The sequence below is a fragment of the Xyrauchen texanus genome, chromosome 25, assembly GCF_025860055.1.
Source record: "Xyrauchen texanus isolate HMW12.3.18 chromosome 25, RBS_HiC_50CHRs, whole genome shotgun sequence".
NCBI lineage: Eukaryota > Metazoa > Chordata > Actinopteri > Cypriniformes > Catostomidae > Xyrauchen > Xyrauchen texanus.
The window spans coordinates 14,416,942-14,439,983 of record NC_068300.1 but is presented as its reverse complement, the minus strand read 5'-3'; the positions used below and the strand labels follow the sequence as shown (position 1 = coordinate 14,439,983).

Below are 23,042 nucleotides of genomic sequence, written 5' to 3'. Positions count from 1 at the left end.
TAAACAACACTGAAGGTTTCTTAGTGCTCCGCATCAGAGGAATGTAACCAACTCCATCATACTACAATACGCACGCGCGCGCGCGCACACACACACACACACACACACACACACACACACACACACACACACACACACACACACACACACACACACACACACACACACACACACGTGCTTTGCCTAATAGGACGATGCTGTTTGAACGAGGTTATGAAAGCACATCAGGGTTTAGCCTTTTCTTTGAGCTGCCTGTATAGTAAGCGCAAATAAAAATATTTTGGAAAGAAATCAAATAAAATTTGCACAATAAGAGCACTTATGTCCCAATGGCAGGGAATTTAGTGTGAAGTGCCCTTCTGTGCCGACAACCTGAACTGCAGCAGTATAAATTCAAAGAACAAAAAACATATGAGGAAATAGAAATAACATCCTTTTATTTTCAATCAATATTTCCAAATATAGAAGTCACGTATGCAGACAGCCAAATAGGCGCTCATTAAATATCCTTCAGGACCAAAAGTATCTACTAGTTTCACATATATATGATCAAGTAAAAAAAATCCTTTATTTTGTACATCTTAACAAATAACAAAAGCTCCACAAAAACTGAAAACAAATTAAATAAATAACTTAACATGACTAAACATATTTACAAACATTTACTTCTTGCTTTAAGAAAGATGGAAAATGTGCACCAGGAAATAAAGTTGTAGAAATCCATGGAGTGGACAAACATATTAAGACACGTTTGTTGTTTTTGTTCCCCCAGACAGTTTGATGTTATATTATTTGCTATAGTATTTTAAACAATATTCCAGCAACAAAAAGTAATACATCCATGTCTACTCTCAGCAATTTAAACAGACCTGAAGCATTATGCATAAATATTAGCATTGACCAAATAATTCAGGGCACATTTTGTTTGTTTTGTATTTAGATTTTAAACGCAAGGACTTTGAAACTATTGGAACACTGAAAATTACAACCGAACTGACCGATGTTAGAACTGAATGACACAAAAAAATACTTCAAGCCAAAAACACTTTTTTTTTTTTTTTTTAAGTCTCTCAGTTTCGTTTTTAGTCTTTCTAGAGCTGAACACTCCAGCAAATGAACAGTGAATCTAAGATGGACAGGGTTGAATGTGTATTGCATAAAAAAAATTAAAAAAAAGTAAAAAAATTGCAAACCCAATTTATCCTTTACTGACAATCACTTTAATGTCACTGGATTCTGGACATGAAAAAGCCATAACGCTATTATCAAGTTAAAACCTGATTTATCTTTTGCCGAATATCACTTTGATGTCACTTGATTCTTTGGTTTATCTTGGCCTCCAGTTTTGGTCTTATATTTGTATGGTTTTGGATGCATTTCACCTAAACATGTGTTAAACATGTGAAGTGTTTGGCTGGATGAGTCTCTGAATCTCAGTTCTCAGAGTTTGCTTTCCTCCTCCTCCAGGGGTCGGTTTAGTCCAGGAATGTACTTCAACAGTTTTCTTCTGAAGCTCTTCTGTTTGTGTTTACGTTGCAGTGTGCTAAACCCTCCACATTGCTGCTTCTCTTTGTTCGGCACTGAAGACGATGACGTGGAGTCCCTCATATAGCTGCGCGTACTGGCACTGCGAGTCAACGTTGTCTTAGCTGAAGCAAAGAGCTCACTGGCGGGACGGATGAGCCGTTGACGACCCCCCTGACTCTTCTCTTGATTTGTGTCAAGCTCGTCATTGCTGGCACTGTTGCTGTTGTTGTTGGCGCGCTCCCCCCGGAAGATGCAGGTTTGGTAGAGCGGGTCATCTTCAGCTGTGGCGGCACTCAGATGGCTGATGCTGCTGCTTGTGCTGCTGGTGCCGAGTAACGCCCGTAGGGTAGCAGGACTTGGAGCTCCCAGACTACCATACACACCGGCTGACTCCAGAGACTCGTACACTGTCACATCACTCATGACGATGCCTGAAAGAGTGAGAAGAGAACAGAGCTATTTTAATGAAGCAAAAACCTGTGATAAGACTGTGATAAAGTCCTGTACTACACAATCACTGAGGAGTGAAATGTAAACATTTAAGAAACCAGTTGCCAAATATATAAATGTTTAGTCGAGTGAAATTTGGTTGCAAATGCAAGTGATTCCTCTCGTTGTGGTGGAGTGGTGCGCATAGAGTAAAATATCTGATATAGTTCACATGAAATCAGAATGCACCAGGAAATCAATATTTTTATCCCCACCCCTAGTTTAAAAGTCTTATATAGCTACATTGAGTCTTTAAACACCCCATGAAATGGTTTGACAAACATTATTTTTCTGGTGTTGGCGTTTGTTCTATTTAAGTGAAGTGGATAAAGGATATATGGTGCATTCATGTAATGTAATTACGAAATGACAACTCAAGAGGTTCTACTGAATGCTGTTCACATCCATTCGTTTCTCTGGCAACACTCATAATACCATAACAGACCTAAGTGTGGATCCATTTGTTGTTGATGACAGTAAAATAGTTAATCACTACAAAATGCATTTACTCGCCTCTATATGTTCCTGCAAAATGTTGAAGATAAAAAGAAAGCGCTCAAGGTAACACTCTGGTATAATAAAACGGCATATCAAACTGTTGAGGCTGCTGCTACATTGGTTGTGTTCCAGATGTTGATTTGTTTGCTGTTTTTAACGTTTTTTTAAGCTTTAAGTAACCATTTCAAGTGATTTTAAGGAAAATTGTGGAAAAAAATAAATAAATAAATAAATAAAAATAAAAAATCTGGGCAAATTAGCTTCAGAAAAAGTGACTTTAGCTGAACAGTGAGTAGTTTGCATACCTACATACAATTCTACGTTTACAGCTTGTAATTACGAGTTCTATGAACAAGTGATCGGTTTTTACAAGTCAAAATATCATAAGTATGGTCATTCTGACATGCGTGAATGCACTGATATCGAACCGTGAGCGCAGAAATGCTTATCAAATGTATTTGATGTTTTGTAAGTGAAAGACTGTAAATTTAAAATGTGTATATCTGTTAAGTATCGTCAACTCTTAGGAGGTACACTAGAATTCAGATGGCGATAAAGCTAACATACATAGACAAAAAGCCAAAAACCTCAAATGTTGATTTCATGGGGTCATAAAGGCTATTTGAAAGTATTTGAACTAATGTTTGTATGCTTAGGAGTTACTTTGATCTTTGTTTAATTACACTGGAGCAAACACAAATCTGCTTCTAAACATGTTTCCCATTGCTCTCCTTTTATCACACTCTTAAATGTGAAGTCTGTAACAAAACTCTACACTCAGGAAATGCTTTATTTGATACACATACAAGGCAACATTTCTCAAATGTCAGGCTGAACATTTCTTTTTTTAACTTTCACACATCTTTAAAAAACCTCATTGGGCATCTTCTACTAAAGATTCTCTCATGCCCTATAAAGGCTATTGACAGACTTACCATGTACAAGTCTCTGCTCTTGTACCATTAGAGATCTGTATTCATCCCATTTCTCATGAAGGGTTTGCTGGGGAATGGAGAGAAAGATAAAAGAACAGTCATTTCACATGTCATTCAGCTAGTGTTTTCAATGTACTTTTTCCCATGATCAGAACAGGGAAGTGTGCGGTCAGAGAGGTCAGACGAAGCTCTCAGTTCTTTAATGCCATTTCTGCTTTGAATAAACAATCACATTTAAACACAACGTTGAGTACAAGGCTCAAAGCAAGAACCTAGAGTTTGACAATAACTTGTAAAGGTACTTTGAGTTGTTTGTTGTCTAGTTCCAATTTTTATCTTAAAAGTTTATTACCTAATGAGTAATTCAAAATATTTTGAACACAAGTGGTTTTGATTGGTTTTATCCATTTTGTATGTCTATTGTGGAGGTGCTTTGCTGCAGGAGGGACTGATGCACTTCCCAAAATAGATGGCATCATGAGGAAGGAATATTATGTGGATATATTGAAGTAAAATCTCAAAACATCAGCCAGTAAGTTAAAGCTTGGTCGCAAATGAGTCTTCCAAATGGACAATGACCACAAGCATACCTCCAAAGTTGTGGTAAATGGCTTAAGAACAACAAAGTCAAGGTATTGGAGTGGCCATAACAAAGCTCTGACCTCAATCCGATTTCTGGGAACAACTGAAAAAGCGTGTGCTAGTAAGGAGGCCTACAATCCTGACTTAGTTACACCAGTTCTGCAAGGAGGAATGGGCCAAAACGTTTGACCCAAGTTAAACAATTTAAAAACAATGCAACAAAATACTAACAAAGTGCATGTAAACTTCTGACCCACTGGGAATGTGATGAAAGAAATAAAAGCTGAACTAAATAATTCTCTCCACTATTATTCTGACATTTCACTTTCTTAAAATAAAGTGATTGATCCTAACTGACCTAAGACAGGGAATGTTTTCTACGGTTGAATGTCAGGAATTGTGAAAAAGTTTAAATGTATTTGGCTAAGGTGTATGTAAACAAAAGACATAAACTATTCCAGAACAGTCTGAAGGTCTGTGCCGAGTTTGGTGGATGTAGCCTGAAAGCTCTAGGAGGAGTTAGTGCAAGAAATGTTTTTAATGATTTAGAAAAAAAAAAGTTTGTAGGATTACAGTATATTGGCTTTGTTACAGTGTTAGGTATTCCAATTAAGTGTTGCTGATTTACCTTCTTTACTGGCATAGTTAAATCATCAGCTCAGTTAATCTTCAAAACATTTATGAAGAGAGTTTGTGCATGACTCGCATACATCAAATTCAACAGAGCCGAGTGTCAAATGAGCATGAGCAAATTTGGCTCACATGTATCATAAATAACTGCATGCACAATCATTAAAGGAATTGGTTTAGTAAGTGTTAAAAACCACTTCAGTGACGATCAAAAAAATGTTCAGTTTAATTTAATCTAGACATCTGTGTAAAAGCTCAAGATGCACGAGCTGTTGCAATCATCACAAACCTGACTTCTCTTTTTGCCATCGCTCTAAAAGCATCTACGACTTCAGGAATGTAAAAATGTGTCTTGCTTCTTTTTGACTGCGCTATGTCAGCTGTATTGTGGTATGTAAGGGATTAAGACTGGACTGTCATTGTAACAGGTGTGGAGAGAGAGGAAACAGGTGTGGCCAGTGCTAGAGTTCGGAGCCAGACTGGTGCAGCTGTGTTAAATCTTGGCTTACGTTACAACACTAGTAAACATCTCTATATATGAGACACCATGCTGCTTCATGTGCATGTTGGTGTGTGTGTGTGTGTGTGGTTTGCGTTCACTTACCTTTAGATACTGGAGTCGGGCTTCCAATTCCGCTTTTCTTATAGAGTCGCTATACACTGTTTCTAACCTAGACAGGGGATAAACAAACATCATTTCCTATTTTGTATGGTATTGTTTCACATCTTTAATCATTCAAACTACTCCACTACACCACAAACTACTCAATGTACTACCACCAAGAGCTTCAAACTTACAGGGACAAACCTACAACCAGTCAAACAAAGCAGTGTTTAGAACACCAGACTTGAGCACAAACATCTGAATTTGAGCTTAGTGCCAAAACAAAACTCCCCTCCCCCAATTGTATACGATTTCAAGACTGGCGTTGGTGATATGGATATGAAGCGGGGACCTCTTTTACTGGGCTATTATAAACTCTCATTTACAACATAAGCCCATGCTTTATAAGTGGAAATAATTGTGTTAAATGCTGTGGAAAAAGAAGGCATGAACAGCACTTTATTCATGTGGTTTGCGTTTACTGGTCTCCACACTTTGTAAAATGGAGGTTCATTTACGCAGGCCTTTCATTTTATATTAAACAGGAATAAAAGGGAAAAGGGAGAGTGTGGTTCCAATCAAGTAATAGACGATTTAATTTTCTTATCAAAAAAGACCACAGGTACAGTGTAATTAGAACAAATTAAACCGGTTTTATTTAGCCAAGAAGACTAAGAAAAGAGTCCACTTACCTAATGTTGTTTCCTGATGATTTAATGAGTTGAACGATTTCTTTATGACGAAACCCTTCCACTGGGATGTCGTTCACGCTGGAAATAGTGTCCCCTACACAAAACAAAACGCGTATTAAATTAAGAACATTTTGTGAGATTGGACAAAGAATGCTGAAGCTGTGCAGAACATTTCCAGTAGTGGGATTAAAAAGTCTGACACTACATTGACAATCTGGGATTTCAAATCCAATTTAAACCTGGAAATAAACAAAATTTGAAAATAAATAAATAATTTATAAATGTAAAATTAATAATACTTCTAGTTTTTGTACTATTTCAAGGTCACTAATCAAATAACCCTCAGAGACCCAAGAACTGATATTGATAAAAACAATTTTTAAGGAAGCCATTTGGTTATGAAATGAGCATATTTTGTTTAGGGGTACATTTTGGAAATGCATGCACAATTGCAACACTGGGCTTTTTGGGTTGCAAAATTTAAGACAGTAAGAGAAGTTCTGAATTCACACACAATTCAATACTCCAAAGTATGTATATTTATTACCAATTAAGAAATGTGACTATTTCACCCTCCTATTGCATTCAAAATCTTATTACAACATTTGTATTTGTGGGTCAGTTTTTACCCGGTGGAGTTTAAAGCTTATAAAACTCCATAATCCAACTGTTTTTATTAAAAAACATATTGTAGATCATTGTTAACTTATTAGCTGTTCATACATGTTAAAAGATCTATATTTTTGGTAAGTTAACAGAAAAATATTAATTAATGATTTTTTTTTTTTAAATGAATAAATGTATAAATTTCAAAATACACATTACCAACAGCTAAACCAGTGTGATACATGTGAAAATATATTTTTTTATCAAGGGTTATAATAAATTTATTTTGAATATATCATTGTATTAAATGTATATAAATATTTAAAGTGAGAATTTCTATTAACTTCCATATGAATTACTCATTACTGCTGAAAGACAAATCAGCAGTCAAAATCTACACAACCAAAGAACATTTTCTTTCAACCAAACGTCATCAAAACAACTATAAAACACAACCTCTGTACTTGTATACAATGTTTTTAAAACAAAATATATTCTGTTTATTGCATGAACTGATTAATGTTAATGTGCGATTATGCTGCAAGTTTGTTCATTATCAGATCAGTGTGTAGAGAGCGGCAGAGGAAAATGTGGACTTTTCTTCCTTCAACCCTTAATCAGACTAGGTATGCTTGAACTTTTGCTCTTGCTACACCTCCCTAAAGGCAGTTTTTCCTTTGATATAATTTATTTGATGTGTTTGTTACATCTGGTTTGTCAGTTCTGTGTGTGAGTGTGCACGAGACTGTATGTGTATGTGTGTGCATGTTTGTAAACAAGATGCTGTCCCATTTTGAGACAAAAAAAGTGTGTACGAGTATGGGAAAGAGGCTAAATGTAAGTAAAGTATTTTTAAGAAAAATCTAATTCATAAATGTGTGAAAAAAAACTGCATAAAATCATGTGTAAAGCCATTGATGCCCAGGTCAAAATTGACCAGAGAACACAAAAGATATAAAACTATTACATTTTATTCTAATTTTTAGAATAATTATTTAAGAGATAAAACCATTTTTCTATGTTAATTTTGATAGTCTTGACAGTCACAAAGTTTGGTTCCTGTATGAAAAATGTGGTACTTCAAAATTACGATTTATTGCCACTGGGTCAATTTATGACCCACAAGATAGGTGTGTTAAGACAAATAAACACTTTGGATATTATGACATAATTAATGGTTTAATAAATAAAATTTAAATCTTTGTGGTTTAGTACATTTATTATATCACGAATATCATAAAACAAACATTATAATGATGGAACTGAAAATCTGTTTATGACTCACTGAATAGTTTCCATTGTGTGACCTCTAATGAGTTTCATTTCTGCAATGCTTAGAAACTGTGTCTCAAATTGATGAAAGTTGTTATTTTTTTAAGGGATGTAATCATTTTTAATCAATAAATGTGTTTGGAATTAAAAGCAAACATTACAGGTCAAATACCTGGAAAATAGCTAAATTTGTTCAAAAAGTTTCATAATTAGCAATTGTGTCAACTAGCCTTTTCTCCATTTTACGAGACTTTGCAAGCTCTGACAGTTGATATGAAAATATTTCACCCAAAAAAAAAGAAAAGAAAATAACTATTGTTATGCACAGTTTTAAAGCAATTCATTCATACCTAATATTCAGTAAATATAGCTTAAACAAACCTTTTACTAAAATTGTAATGTTATAATATAATTTGTAAATTGGGGAAAACAATATAGAATATTTTTTTTAACAAATGCAAAAGAAACATTTTCAAAAGTGGATTCTTGACTGTTGAACCTCACTGTATATGTGTGACGTGTGTGTGGCCTTAATGCTAAACTCTCTTGTGTGGCCTCATGCTTGAACCCGCTAGTAAACATGACAAACCAACTCAAAATAGCACCTAATCTTACTTTATGTAATAATGTGGCCTTTTTCCATTACAAAACTTAAGAGGATTGTGTAAAGACTATTTAGAGTTTTGAGATGCATTTGCAAAAAGTGGGGGTTGGACTGCACAATCATCAATATGTAATGCAACAATTCCTTTTCTTCTAAGAGTTTTGAGTTTTCTAGTCTTAGAATAATGAGCTCATGTGTCTTTGAGAGACAGGCCATAAAAGACAATAGTGCAAAGCATGCAGAGAATGCAGGAAGCGAAACCAGTAGACACGCACAATGAGCTCCAAGTAGGAGTTCCTCTTTTCTACTGATCAGACATCAGTTTTTCTATTAATCGTAATTGTTATGGTAAGGACTTGGTGAAGGCCAACTGATCTCAGGACTGGGCAATAGGGTAACAGAAGCAGAATTGTTTGTTCTCTAAAAGATGGTAGAAAAGAATGCGGATTCTGCATATATAATTTCCATCTGGAAAACCCAGAACATGGCATCGCATATCAAAGACACTCGATAGAAAAACAAAACACGTTCAAGTGTTGTAACACTAACAACAGTCAACTTTGAGAACTATATTACTGCTTACTGAAGAAGTTGGAAGGCAGATAATTTAGTGAGCACTGAGAACATACATGACACACACACACACACACACATACACACACAAAGTCAGTTGTTAGTATTTAGTACCATTGTATTTAAATTGTTTAACTTGGGTCAAACGTTTTGAGTAGCTTCTACACGCTTCTCACAATAAGTTGCTGGAATTTTGGCCCATTCATATGGACAGAACTGGTGTAACAGAGTCAGGTTTTAGGCCTCCTTGCTCGCACACACTTTTTCAGTTGTTCCCACAAATATGATCCGAGGTCAAAGCTTTGTGATGTCAACTCCAATACCTTGACTTTGTTGTTCTTAAGCCATTTTGCAACAACTTTGCAGGTATGCTTGTGGTCATTGTCCATTCTCGACCAAGCTTTAACTTCCTGGCTGATGTCTTGAGATTTTGCTTCAATATATCCACATAATATTCCTTCCTCATGATGCCATCTATTTTGTGAAGTGCACCTGTCCCTCCTGCAGCAAAACACCTCCACAACATGATGCTGCCACCCCCATGCTTCACGGTTGGGATTGTGTTCTTTGGCTTGCAAGCCTCACCCTTTTTCCTCAAAACATAACCATGATCATTATTGCCAAACAGTTCAATTTTTGTTTCATCAGACCAGAGGACATTTCTCAAGAGAGTAAAGGGGGTCGCACACCGAACGCGCAGCGCAGCGCCGCGCCGCGCACCACCATGTCTTTAAAATTCTAACACATTATTCTCTATGAGTGTACACACACCGGCGGCGCCATTCGGCGTCTGTCCGCGGCGCCCAGCTACGGCTCAGGACCTTGTTCAAAACCCTGCCGCGCCACAGAGCGCCATTTACATAGTTGTATATTAAATGTACATTTATTTGTCTCAAATCGTCGTTAATATACATACTGACTTCACCCTGTGCTGCAATATACATTTAGTTTAACATTCCTAATTTAACAGCTTGAATAAAGTCATATTGGAAAAAATATATAACAAACATAGCCCTTTTAAATCTTTCATTTTCCCCTGTTGTGCCATTTTTCAATACTCTACCATACTAACCATACACTCTTACATAACATATCGTCAGTTACGTATATAATAAAAAAGAATATATCAAATAACTTGTTTGGTTAACGTTGTCACTCGGGTTAGCTAAACGCTAGCTAAATAAATACTATTGTATGTAACATAGTTGCCAAGACAACGGATAACGTTACAACAAAATAACAGACTTAACAACGTGATAGACACTTTTACTCGATTAACGATCAAACATCAGCTATTAAATTAACATAAAAATAAATAATACATCAAGTTAAAACTCACCCATTGTGCAGCTCTTCTAGACTTCTACCAGGAGTTGATTCAAAATTGAGCTCGCGCGAATAGAATGTGCGCGTCCGGTGTGCGATACCTGTGAGTTGTTCTAGACGTGGCGCGGCGCTGCGCTGCGCTTCTCGTTCGGTGTGCGACCCCCTTAAGATCGTTGTCCCCATGTGCACAAGGCAAACTGTTGTTTGGCTTTTTTATGGTGGTTTTGGAGCAGTGGCTTCTTCCTTGCTGAGCATCCTTTCAGACTGTCGATATAGGAGTGATTTTACTGTGGATATAGATACTTGTCTACCCGTTTCCTCCAGCATCTTCACAAAGTCCTTTGCTGTTGTTCTGTGATATATATACATATATACACACATACACGTGCTTCATAAATATGTTCATAACTCACAGATTATATTACATTCACGTTAACTTAAACATTATAGGTTTTGAATTTAAACTTTAAAATCAACAACCTATCATTAATTTAAAAGTTTAGAGAAGAAAATAAATATACTGAACCTACAAAACGCTATCATAGCACCCACCCCTGCCAAATTAGACAATTATGAAAATGAACGCTCAATTTTCAATCAATATTTTAAGTTCTCTGCAGTGCATTGTGCAAGAAGACAGGCCAGTTTGTACAAACCAATTCAATTTATGTTCAGTGAAACATTTATGCCAAGTACAGTACAATTTTGAGGAAAAAAGGAAGTGACATATTCTGAACAAACCTCACCAGAGTAAGTGTACAAACCTAAATGGAGTAAGTGTATAAAAATATTCAGCCCACAGAAAGCCACAGAGTGAGTGACTGTATCAGGTTTTACATTATGAAAGTGTTAATTTTGTATCTTCAGTGTGTGTGGGCTGAGAAACAGGTAAGCACATTGCACTATTTCTCTTCCTTAAACAGGAGGCTACCACTCAACTGTTTTGGTGTCCAAATATATATCCAAATGAGACAGTCGGTCTTTTGAAATATTACTCCTGTGTATGTCGATAGATATTACAACAAAACAGGATGTTCAAGAGGTGGATGAATGAAATTGATCTCTGATATGCTCTGTTCCTGTTGCTCAACTGGTAGAGTATGGTGCTTGCAAAAGTTCATGCGTTTGAGTCCCAGGAAACACACCACTAAAAAAGCATACCTTGAATTCACGCTGTTGCTTTGGATAAAAGCATCTGACAAATGCGTAAATGCAAACACACCCTCTGTGACCTCAAGGACAATTCTTGCCTCCATGTCAAATGCCACTTTTGAGTGGAACTGAAGTAAGCAAACAAAACTCTGGGTGTTAATGCGGGCACACTTACCAACTTTAAGGCCTGCGAGCTGGGCAGGACTGTCTTCGTAGACTTTGCAAACAAAGGTGCACATCTCCACCGATTTCTCACTCTGATGATGCAGCCCGTATGTCTGTAGGCACAAAAACAGATGGTAAACAGTGCTGTCTCATGTGTGGAGAGTAAAGATATTTTTATATGTGCAAACAGATTATACTAAAGTAAACAAAATGAGTCATACACTCACAAAGGTGTCATTTTTCTGTCGTTCACAGGAAACGTATTGTTCAATTGGGAGCTTATTGTTCGACAGAGCATTGCTAAATCAGGTTTGATAATGTTTCTACAGTGGCTTAACGATATAATATGCTCATTGACATGAATGTTGTCCTGCTCAGTTCACAAAGACTGACTGACAGACAATGGTTTGAAGGAAGCCAAACGTGAGCGATGGCTCCAGGTGGTTTGGCCACATGTAAAACATCCTTGATCAACAAGCAAAACCGAAACTGGGCCATTTGAAACTCCTGGGTTTTGTTGTCGTTTCAATGTTTGAACTGTCTACTAGGTTCACTTGACAAAATTCACCTTTGGTAAACACCCAGCCATATGGCTGATGCTGACAAAAATGGTTGGCTAATCAGCATTTTGGGTTCAAACAACAATGCTTAAAACCATTGCTGAGTGTAAGCAATAGATGCAGGCACTTTATGTTGTCAAAACATAGTTCACAGCTCATTTCACTTCTGTGTTTCCAACTAAAATGGGATACTCAATGGAGGGAATTTTTAGTACCAATTTCCTTCCGAAACAGCAAAATCTGTACATTATTCCAAACTTTTGGCCGCCAGCGTATTTCCAATCAAAATAGGAACTTTAGACAAGATATATTAGCGGAAAAAAGCCAGTAGCCAGAAGAGCTATTAGTAGGAAGGACATTGTCATTGGCGATGGACTAGCAGCCGAATATCTGTGTGAACTGTAGGACTGAGGTTGAGCTGTAACATCTCATAATAGTGCGAGATATTTCAGAGAATTACACTGCAAATACTAAAGCCTGAGAAATTGATGGACTACCAGAGCAAGAGAGAGTTAAAACAAAGCTGTAAGTAGGACCCAGATTATGTGATGGACTTCAATATGCAAAACATTGCCTTTAGTTTCTGCCTTAAATGTGATCAGCAGCTCATGTCGAGTTTAACACATTTTTAAAATTTTACATAGAGCCACTAATATACTGTAGCCCCTATTTGATGGGAAGACATTAAATAGGTTCACTTGCATTTTGATGCTTGTGGTATCATTTAGGGATGTGCAAAAATACCAATTTTCATAATCGACTAGTCAGTGGGTTGTCTGAACAACTGGTTTAGGAACCCATAAATGTATAATTACGTTCCATTATCTTCACGTGACCCTGACCAGATGTGTTTTGGAGGATATACGGATAAGTGCAGCACTACAACATAACTAAACGATATTTAACAAATAAATAGGCTAAATAACTAGAACCTATTTTTGTACATGACTATAAAATAAAAATAGGAAATAACAAAGGCTCCAAACAGAGTGGCACAAAACCGCTTATGTGCAAGAGAGAGTACATTTCTTGAAGACGGTTTTTACAGTGCTGACACAGTTATTCACTGTTATATTTACAGTTATTCACTGTTAAGCACAGCAAGCTATTGTCATGCAAAAACTCTCTCTAATAAGTGGTGTCCCTTAATTAATTTGAGAATCCCATTAAAACAACCACCACTAAAAAAATATTTATATGTTAGTGGTCCACCCCACCAATCGACTAGTTGGTTGTTGAACCACCATGGCACATCCCTAGTGTCAGTGGTAATTTTGTTTCAACAAAATGTGCAGATTCAAAGGAGCATCACTGCTCTTTGCTTAGTTTACTGACGTGCATTGGAGCCTAAACAATATTTGCTGTGGCACTCAATGTTTTCATTGGTCACCATGGAGATACACTGTGGAATATTGTTCTCAGGCTCTCTCACAATGTTCAAACACTTTCACGATGAATGAAAAATATTCTTTGGTGTGCGATATGCCTAGCAATGCCTCATTTCGACAGCACTGAGAATGACTGATGTTGAAACTTGTTTCCTGTACTAAAACCCAAACCTCCTGTTGAGGTTAACAGCTGTGAGAGACACCCCTAAACCTCATTTTGTCAAACAGACAAAGGTGAATTTGACTCAACTCTAGGTGAAATTCTTCATTGGGACAGTCTCAAGAAGACACATCATTCTGCACATGCTAAATTGAATTTTTTTGGTTTTTGAAATCATTAAGAGGAATTACGAAGCAGGCATCCCATTTTAGAGATCGTAAAACTCAACCTGGTATGATAAAATCACATTACTTTATAATTACTTTACACATTATCGTATATAATCGTATGATATATCTTATTATAAAACACATTTTCTATTGCACATCCATTTTAAAGTTTGCATACATAAGCAACTACATTTACAAGCTTGTTTGAACGCAAACAAATTGTGCATATAATGCTGAGAGCGTTTGCCTAGCGATGGAAGGAACAGGGGTACAAGTCCTGAAGTGCAAACGAGTCGGCACGTGAGCCGAAAGTGTCATGGAAGCACCACGAAATGACATATTTGCTTTTTCATGCCACGTTTGCTTTTTATGACTATGTCGGTTAAGTTTAGAGTAGGGAGGTAGGTGTTGTTGACTTAAAACTTGATAGCACATTAACCTTCAATGCGACCCATCCCTATCCCTTACGGTGTTAGATTTCTGATGCAATATTGTAAGAGGGTTGGGGTGTAGTCAAGAAAAATGGTCCCAAAATTAATACATGTTAAAAAACACCACCGGCAAATTTACAAAGTTTTCAAAAATTAACCATTTGTAAAACCTTTTCAAATGTTTGAAATCATCTGCTACCTTCTCCTCCCACACACTCCAAACACTAACATGAATCTCTTAGACACAAGTGCCTAAGGAGATGCAAAGTACATGGATATTTACATAGGCAATATGGCAAGCCATCTCCTCGCTGCTAGGAAACCCTGAAAACAATGTTGTCTACAGCACGCAATTTATTTCTGGATACATCGCCTCTCATATGAAAAAATATAAAGATGTGATATCCTGTACTAACAGGACAAGGCAGGAAAGGAGGGGTACACCATCCTGCATTTGAACTGTTATCTATCACTAAATATAAACTAGCTATCTAGTACATTCATAACGTATGACACACTGCTGTGAAGTAGGGTAAATAACCATTAAAGGAAAATTCTGGGTTCAATACTGTCAAGTTAGGCTCAGTCGACAGCATTTGTTGCATAATGCTTATTACCACAAAACTTAATGTCTTCTCGTATTTCTTTTTCTTTAAAAAAAAAAACAGACGGGCACTTACAACGGAAGTGAACGAAGGCTAATTTTTTAATGTTAAAATATTATTTCAGATGTATAGCCACAAGACATAATGTGTGTGTTAACATGATTTTAGTGTGATCAAAATCACTTTCTAACCTTTTCTTTGTAAAGTTATAGCTGACATATAATCAACATTATGCCACATAATCAAATGTGGTCCATTGAGCTTAACTAGTATTAAACCCAGAATTTTCCTTAAATGTTTGTAATAAGTTACACATTCAGAAACCACAAAATTAAAGCACAATTTAACTAAGAAAACAAGACATAGATTTGTGTTTCTGCCACAACCACTGAAGGATCTGAAAAGACATGACAAAACCGTGCCCACTTTTGTGGAAACCTCTGTAATAGATAAACCTTCGCTACTAGTTATTTTATCCAGTTTCTGTTCAAATTAGGTCATCCACAATACAGGTAGACCTTCAACATAGTCTTGCTATTAAAGAAACTATTAACAATGAAAAGCTCCTTCAGTCAAGGTCTTTGCTTATATTTAATCCTGGATGGCCCACCCACATGCTAAATCCCTTTTAGAAGCTTTTACATCAGTCATTCATCACCATCTTAGACATTACTTACATCAATTAAAAAATTATAATAAACAAGCCCCATGTACGGTGACAGAGTTTTTAAAATCCTCTTACCTGGATCTCAAAGCCAAAGGCCTCTTCCTCTTTTTTCTCCAGAATTACAGTTTTCCTGGAAGGAAATTCAGCAAAATATAAGGTATTCTTATAATATGAAAAGACTTATTAAAGCAAGGCTCTGAGCTCTTGAGTATATGGTGATGGTTATAGTAAAGATGATGCTGAAAGATAACATTCCAGAGGAAATGCGTAATAGCTCACTGATATTGCAGTTACTTTAGAGATGTGTCTGCATGGTGCAATCGGAAACATGTTTGCAAAAGGAAGAAGGTGGTATGAAAAAAAATGTCATGTCATATGAACTCTTTGAAGGCTCTGACATAAATACATTTGGTTCTCAAAAGTAGGGCTGGGCGATATATTGATCATTCATGATCATTTTGATACAGATAAAAAAGAATTAGCAACATCGCAAAAATCGCAGTGATTTTAAAGCCTTCAGTTTGGCCATTAAGTTTCCTAAAGAGAGTGTCGTAAGATTTGTTTCACAATACCACCCTTTTAAGCAACTTCAGAGCAAATAAACAGCAAAAAATAGAAACTTCCTCTCACTTACAACTCCTTTTATTTTCAGCAAACTTAACGTGTAAATATTTGTATGAACATAAAAAGATTCAACAAGACATAAACTGAACAAGTTTCACAGACATGTGACTAACAGAAATGGAGTAATGTGTCCCTGAACAAAGGGGGGGTCAAAATCAAAACAGTCAGTATCTGGTGTGGCCACCAGCTGCATTAAGTACTGCAGTGCATCTCCTCCTCATGGACTGCACCAGATTTGCCAGTTCTTGCTGTGAGATGTTACGCCACTCTTTCACCAAGGCACTTGCAAGTTCCCGGACATTTCTGGGGGGAATGGCCCTAGCCCCGCACCCTCAGGTCCCAGACGTGCTCAACCCTGACATTCCTGTTTTGCAGGAAATTACAGAACAAGCAGTATGGCTGGTGGCATTGTCATGCTGGCAGGTCAGGTCTGGATGAGCCTGAAGGAAGGGTACCACATGAGCAACAAGCTCAGTCCGATGATGCTGTGACTGCACACTGCCCCAGACCATGACGGATCCTCCACCTCCAAATCGATCCCGCTCCAGAGTACAGGCCTCGGTGTAATGCTCATTCCTTCGACGATAAACGCAAGTCCAACCATCATCCCCAGTGAGACTAGACAAAACCACGACTCATTAGTGAAGAGCACTTTTTGCCAGCCCTGTCTGGTCCAGCGAATGCGGGTTTGTGCCCATAGGCGACGTTGTTGCCGATGATGTCTGGTAAGGACCTGCCATACAACAGGCCTACAAGCCCTCAGTCCAGCCTCTCTCAGCACATTGCGGACAGTCTGAGCACTGATGGAGGGATTGTGTGTTCCTGGTGTAACTTAGGCAGTTGTTGTTGCCATCCTGTACCTGTCCCGCAGGTGTGATATTCAGATGTTCTGATCCTGTGCAGGTGTTGTTACACATGTTGTGCCATTGCAAGGATGTTCAGCTGTCCTTCCTGTTTCCCTGTAGCGCTGTCTTGGACGTCTCACAGTACAGATATTGCAATTTATTGCCCTGGCCACATCTGCAGTCCTCATGCCTCCATGTAGCATGCCTAAGGCACGTTCACGCAGATGAGAAGGGACCCCGGGCATCTTTCTTTTGGTGTTTTTCAGAGTCAGTAGAAAGGTCTCTTTAATGTCCTAACTTTTTATAATTGTGACCTTAAATGCCAACCGTCTGTAAGCTGTTAGTGTCTTAACAACCGTTCCACAGGTGCATGTTCATTAATTGTTTATGGTTCATTGAACAAGCATGGAAAACATTGCAAATCTTTATTATAAGGGGTTTAAACAAAATTATCTTTAAAATGCAGTATCTTGAAAAAGGGATGTTTCTTTTTTGCTGAGTTTATATATTGTCATAGACTGAAAATGTTAGCCTTTCTCAGAACTCAGTCATAGGTGTGACAGTCTGAAAACCCTGTACTCACTCTCAAAATGTGCGTTCAGTTTCATTATTATAAAAGGTACATTGGGTTTTTTACCATGTTCAATAACAAGGGCCCAAGGCCTGCCATGTAGACGCAATTAAACAGTTAGTGTAATACCTTCACATGACTTCTGGTAAGAGGGCAAATAGCAGTAGTCTAAACAATTGTGCAATGAGGATTCAAACATGTCAGTCATTATTACCCTAACATGATAAGTTCCCTGTGTTTCCAAAAGCATTCATGCGTCATTAGGCAGACATGAATTATGTGTGATAATGAATAACAAGAGATTCATACGGTGAAGAACATATCTGACCATCTGCCTAATCCAAAACACACTCTTTTCATTCACTGATTCATTCATCCTCCATTCATTTAGTCCTCTGAAAAGGGATCTAAAGCCATCATTGTTTATACAGTAGATCTATGTTTGATAACTGTACTGAATGAGGGCTTGTTCAAGGGTGTTTATTTTTATTCAACGACAACTGGCAAAAGGCGTTAATGACTATAATCTGACATTTTCTTAACTGTTGTAATACATAGAGTGTATTTTAGGGAAATTACTGACGAATACATCCACCAATCAAAAATGAGTGGGTGGAAGAAAAAAATGGCAATCTTACATTTGCGGTTCTGGTGACTGAGTGAGGGGCTTCCATTTCTGCAGCCCACCATTCTGTTGAGATAGAGAGAGAAAGAGAGAGAGAAGAAAGACATTAGAATCTGTATCGGAATTGACATTTGGAATATTTGTGCTGGTGTTGAACAAGGAATGCCCCCAGGTTAACAGGTTTAAAACAATTTACATGAGCATAGTCATTAAAAAAACAAAATAAAAACAGTCTGAACAGTAAGTTAAGCAATGTCTGTAATTAATGCATATACTGGTAAACAGCCTGAATATCAGACACAGACATAACTCATGTCTACTACAGACATCAGAAGTTTTCTATAGTATCCAACGTCACCATTTTGTCAATGGCAGATGACACTTATCCAAAACAACTTACAGTGCATTCAAAGTTTACATTATGTTAGCTCCATTGAATTTGAACCCATGACCTTGTTGTAGCTTGAGCAATTTACCAACCTTTACCAACTGATCGTGCAGGGACCTCATTAGTTTTCCCGTTTTATCCTTGAATAAATAAATATACTTTAAAGTTTCCAGCTATGAACTTGTTTTATCTCCAGACTACCTATACACTTATCCATTTGCGTCTCGGAAATTAGGACATTCAAAGATGCGGATAGTTCTGCACTGGTTTCACCCTCTTGGGAAATACAAACTCCTGTCATGTGCTAACAATAACTACACTGATGTATATGAAGATAAGATTGAAAACTCAACATAAACTGCACAACGGACATAATTAATTTTATGCCTGCTCTGACAGACACCCATTCAACAAGGCTCTACCTCAAAACCCTGACAACTTCTGCTCCCCACAATGTTAACTGTGTCCGAATCCTCTTAAGCTAGTAAAACTTTGCCTTTCTTTATTTTCTTACACTGTGAATTGTTGCGGTCCTTCAATGACTTCATTTATTTCCAAGTAAATGAGAGGGTCCCATGGGGGCAGTTGGATCAGGAGCCAAAGCTCTTAGCTGCATAATACCCTGTTGTAGGCCAGCATACACAGAGTGTGTAGGAGTCTCCATTCAGAGAGCCGTTCATAAACCTGCCCTGCCCTACAATCCAAAAGCATGTTGTGCAGTCCTCTGCTGTGAGCAAGCTTTGTTTATGCCTAATTTCCACGCTAAAAAAAAAAACATTTACATGCCATTGGCTTGCTTCTATGAGTCAAGCAGGAATGTTGCCAAAGCGTCATTATATTTGACCTTAAAACACCAATTGAGAAATTGTCATTCCACACTAATGCAACCAATTAAATAATTTTGATTTCAAAATGAAAAACATTAATAATTAGTGACAATAAGAAATAACATTTCAAGCAATTTACAAGTATGTAAATGTAGTTTTGGTTATCAGCAGCTCTGCAGAGATACCAAGAGCAAGTAATTAAAAGCTATCCACTACAAATTACTAGGCTAACTGGTTCTTTAAAATTATAATCAGATTACTTTACTGATTAGTTCATCAAAAAAGGAAATAAAATTACTAATTTAATTTCTGTCTAATACACGTTTCATAGAAAAGTTAACTTTTTTGCTCAACAAATGTAAAATAATATATATGGCTGCGTGCATCCAAAAGCTGGAAAATATTGCCTTCATAGTTAGGATGAAAATAAGGTGCCTTTCAAACTGTTCTGAGATCAGTTTCCTTAAGAGGTCCACTCATACAAAAACATTGTTGGTTAAGCTATTAACTGAATAGGCAGCAAGTCTTAGGCCTGGTTCAGACTGCCACTAAAAATCAGATTTTTTGCATATCCAGATTGTATCCAAATGAGTTTGATAGTCTGGACAGCAAAAAAAACACATGAAATCAGATTTATCCAAATCTGATTCAAACCACATCGGGAGGTGGTTTCAAATGCGATTGAAATCAGATTTTTTTCAGATGCATCTCAGTCTGGATGCTCTGGCTGCTTAATTCAGATTTCAAATGGACTTTTGTATCCCTGTTAATGCGACACGCAACGATGACGTCAAAAATCGGTGACTGCAGCACGGAACATCACAACATTTACCATTCTCCTCCGTCGCCGGGTTTTTCTTGTTGCAGTGCTGTTGTTGTGCCTGCTATCCACTTTGATAGCATTGTTTAATTAAAGGCTACTTTGTACAACCTTCACATTGCATTCATTCAAATGCGACAGGAGGTTTGCTCGGAATTGCTGTCTGGCGACAGAACACAAGGACAACTGCATTTCAGACCGTACATGGAACGGCAATTTTTCGCATGAGCAATTAGGATATTTAATAGCTTTCATATGTTTCAATGTGGATGAGCAACTTTTGGAAAACAGCAGCGTGGATGGAATGTGGATTTTCAAATGTAACACAATTAATGTTGACATAGCCTTAGCTTTCAGATGCAGCCTATATATGAAAATATGCATTTATAAATGTTTTATAATGTTTACTATTTTAGAAATGTGTAACCTTAGTCCTTAACTTAAAGTCAGTAACCGTAATCTGATTAATAGAATTTTAAATGTAATGAGTTACACTACTTTTTGGACTATAACAAGCCTAAATATTTTATAATCAGATTACACCCAACACTGGTTACTACAATGACCAAACAAGCCAATTCAATTCTGCAACTAATTCAAACATTGTTTTGCAACTAATTAAACAAAAAAAACTTTTTTTTTAAACATCTTTTTTTCATGCAAATGATATGATTGCTCACCAGAGCAATAACTATAACTACTAATATCCTAACTCAAGAATATTTTATGTAGTTTTGGTTGTATCACCAGACAGCTACCCAAATATAAAGAGAGAACCTATTTAAATTTCAAGAGCCTAGGCCAAACTAATTTGACCCCGGGTCAATACAATGTCCAAACAAGCTTCTTCAATTCCGCAGTAAATTCAGTTTCACAGAGAACTGCCACAGTGTCTAAACAGCAATTAACTGGAGGAGCTCCACTGCCCTGGACACTTGGTCAGGCCCAATAAAACAGCTTTAAAAGAGCATGCAAATAATTTAGAAGGTACGGATATGAGCTGCTTTGCAGTAGCTCACAAGAGTTATAGTGGGTCAGACCTGTGTGTGGGTGGTCTGAAGAGACCAGTAAACACTTTACACCATGAATGACCATGAAACACACTTCAACGTGTGTGAAATCAAGAGTCAGATACATCCAGGCTCACATCTGTATGGTCAAAGCCCTGGAGAGCAACTACTTTTGCCAAAGCTGTGTACAGCGTAGAGTTGCCAAGCAGATGAATGGCCCTTTTAGGATTTGTAGGGAAATACATTATATGGGAGGACTTTACATCACCACATAAATTACCTCCGGTGTGATGAATTCATGACGACTAAAACTCATGCAGAAGTGAAAAAGTGTAGTCAAACCTCAAGTTTCACATGACTTCTGACAAGCATAAATGAAGTTTCTCAGAGGAAGAGCCGCCGGCGTGCTGCTGGTCACACAGATGCAAAGTGATGGACAGGTGTGAATGAGCACAGGTGAAAACATTATTTGCATTCCAAGCAAAGTGTGACAACTGCTTGTGAGCCATTCAGACCAATTGGACTCAAACAATAAGATGGCTTAGTACGTCTTTTGACTACCTTATTGAGTCTAACTAGTACTCTGATCAAGTGATTTGGTAAGGACCTACACTTGTGCGCCTTAAAACTAATAATAAAAAAAACCCGCTTTCTAATCAAAGAAAACTCATCACAGGACTCATTGTTTCAGAGCTTAATTAAGTCCAGACAACAACACCATACGATATATTGAAGATGTTCAGCATAGAGGGCATATGCACAGGCAGCACATGAACTTAAGTGTTTTCCACAAACTTGTGTTTGTGTGTTAATTCAATAAACTGCTACTATACTAAATAAACATATGTTCCATCCATTAACAGTTTGACTATGCCACATGTACAGGAAGACCTGAATGTCACTTCAGCTGATTCCATGTGTCAGTGTCAGAAAAAAAAAAAAAAAAAAAAATATAATAATATATATATATATATATATATATATATATATATATATATATATATATATATATATATATACACACACTTTTTTCTTCTTCTTTAAGTAAACACTTTATTAAGACAAATAACATTTCTTGAATATAAAAAGACTAACCTTTTTAAAGCTCCTCGGTAGGGTCCCTCCAGAGTAAGCGAGGGTTTTATAATTATAAACTTCAGAGTTTGAGGGTCCACGATCCACAGTCCCACAGCTGTCCGATTTGGAAGACGGAAAGTAGATATCTCCACTCTCATGACACAAGGATCCGCTGTCCGGTTCGTTTGAACTCAGCTTCATTACACGGCGGAAAGTCATATTTTTCACAGTTCGGTGTCACTCAATAAAAAAGAACAACACTAGAAGAAAGACAGACGAAAAGTATTGAGTGTGGGTGAAAAGCCACCCACGAGCCAACAGCCTACACTGTCTATATTACACAGTTCAAGCTCAGCAGCATCTGCGTCCAGACGTGACGCGCACATGTGAAAGGAATACTTCGAGGGGCGGGGCCACAAATTGGAGCGATACGATTGGACGCGTTGTTTTGACATTCTGAGGTAAACTTTTGGCGTTAACCGATAATACTTTAGAATGTTTTTGCAAACTCAAGTAGTATTATTTACACCTACATTTTCATTTAATGTATTTAGCAGATAAAGAGTAACTGAAAACGCACTTTAGTTTTAATGTAATTGTATATTAACCTTCAATAAAA

At 37.2% G+C, this 23,042-nt stretch overlaps 1 protein-coding gene across 1 annotated transcript; it reads right to left on the bottom strand.

The window, feature by feature from the left end:
* Positions 1 to 245: 245 nt before the first annotated feature.
* tamalin (trafficking regulator and scaffold protein tamalin) lies at positions 246 to 22,772 on the bottom strand. The gene is made up of 8 exons (XM_052090749.1): positions 22,442 to 22,772; positions 18,315 to 18,367; positions 15,712 to 15,766; positions 11,666 to 11,768; positions 5,958 to 6,051; positions 5,266 to 5,332; positions 3,450 to 3,516; positions 246 to 1,958 (listed from the first exon to the last, which is right to left on the bottom strand). The coding sequence occupies exons 1-8, from the start codon at positions 22,640 to 22,642 to the stop codon at positions 1,441 to 1,443; spliced, it is 1,158 nt and encodes a 385-aa protein (XP_051946709.1). The 5' UTR covers positions 22,643 to 22,772; the 3' UTR covers positions 246 to 1,440.
* Positions 22,773 to 23,042: the final 270 nt, after the last annotated feature.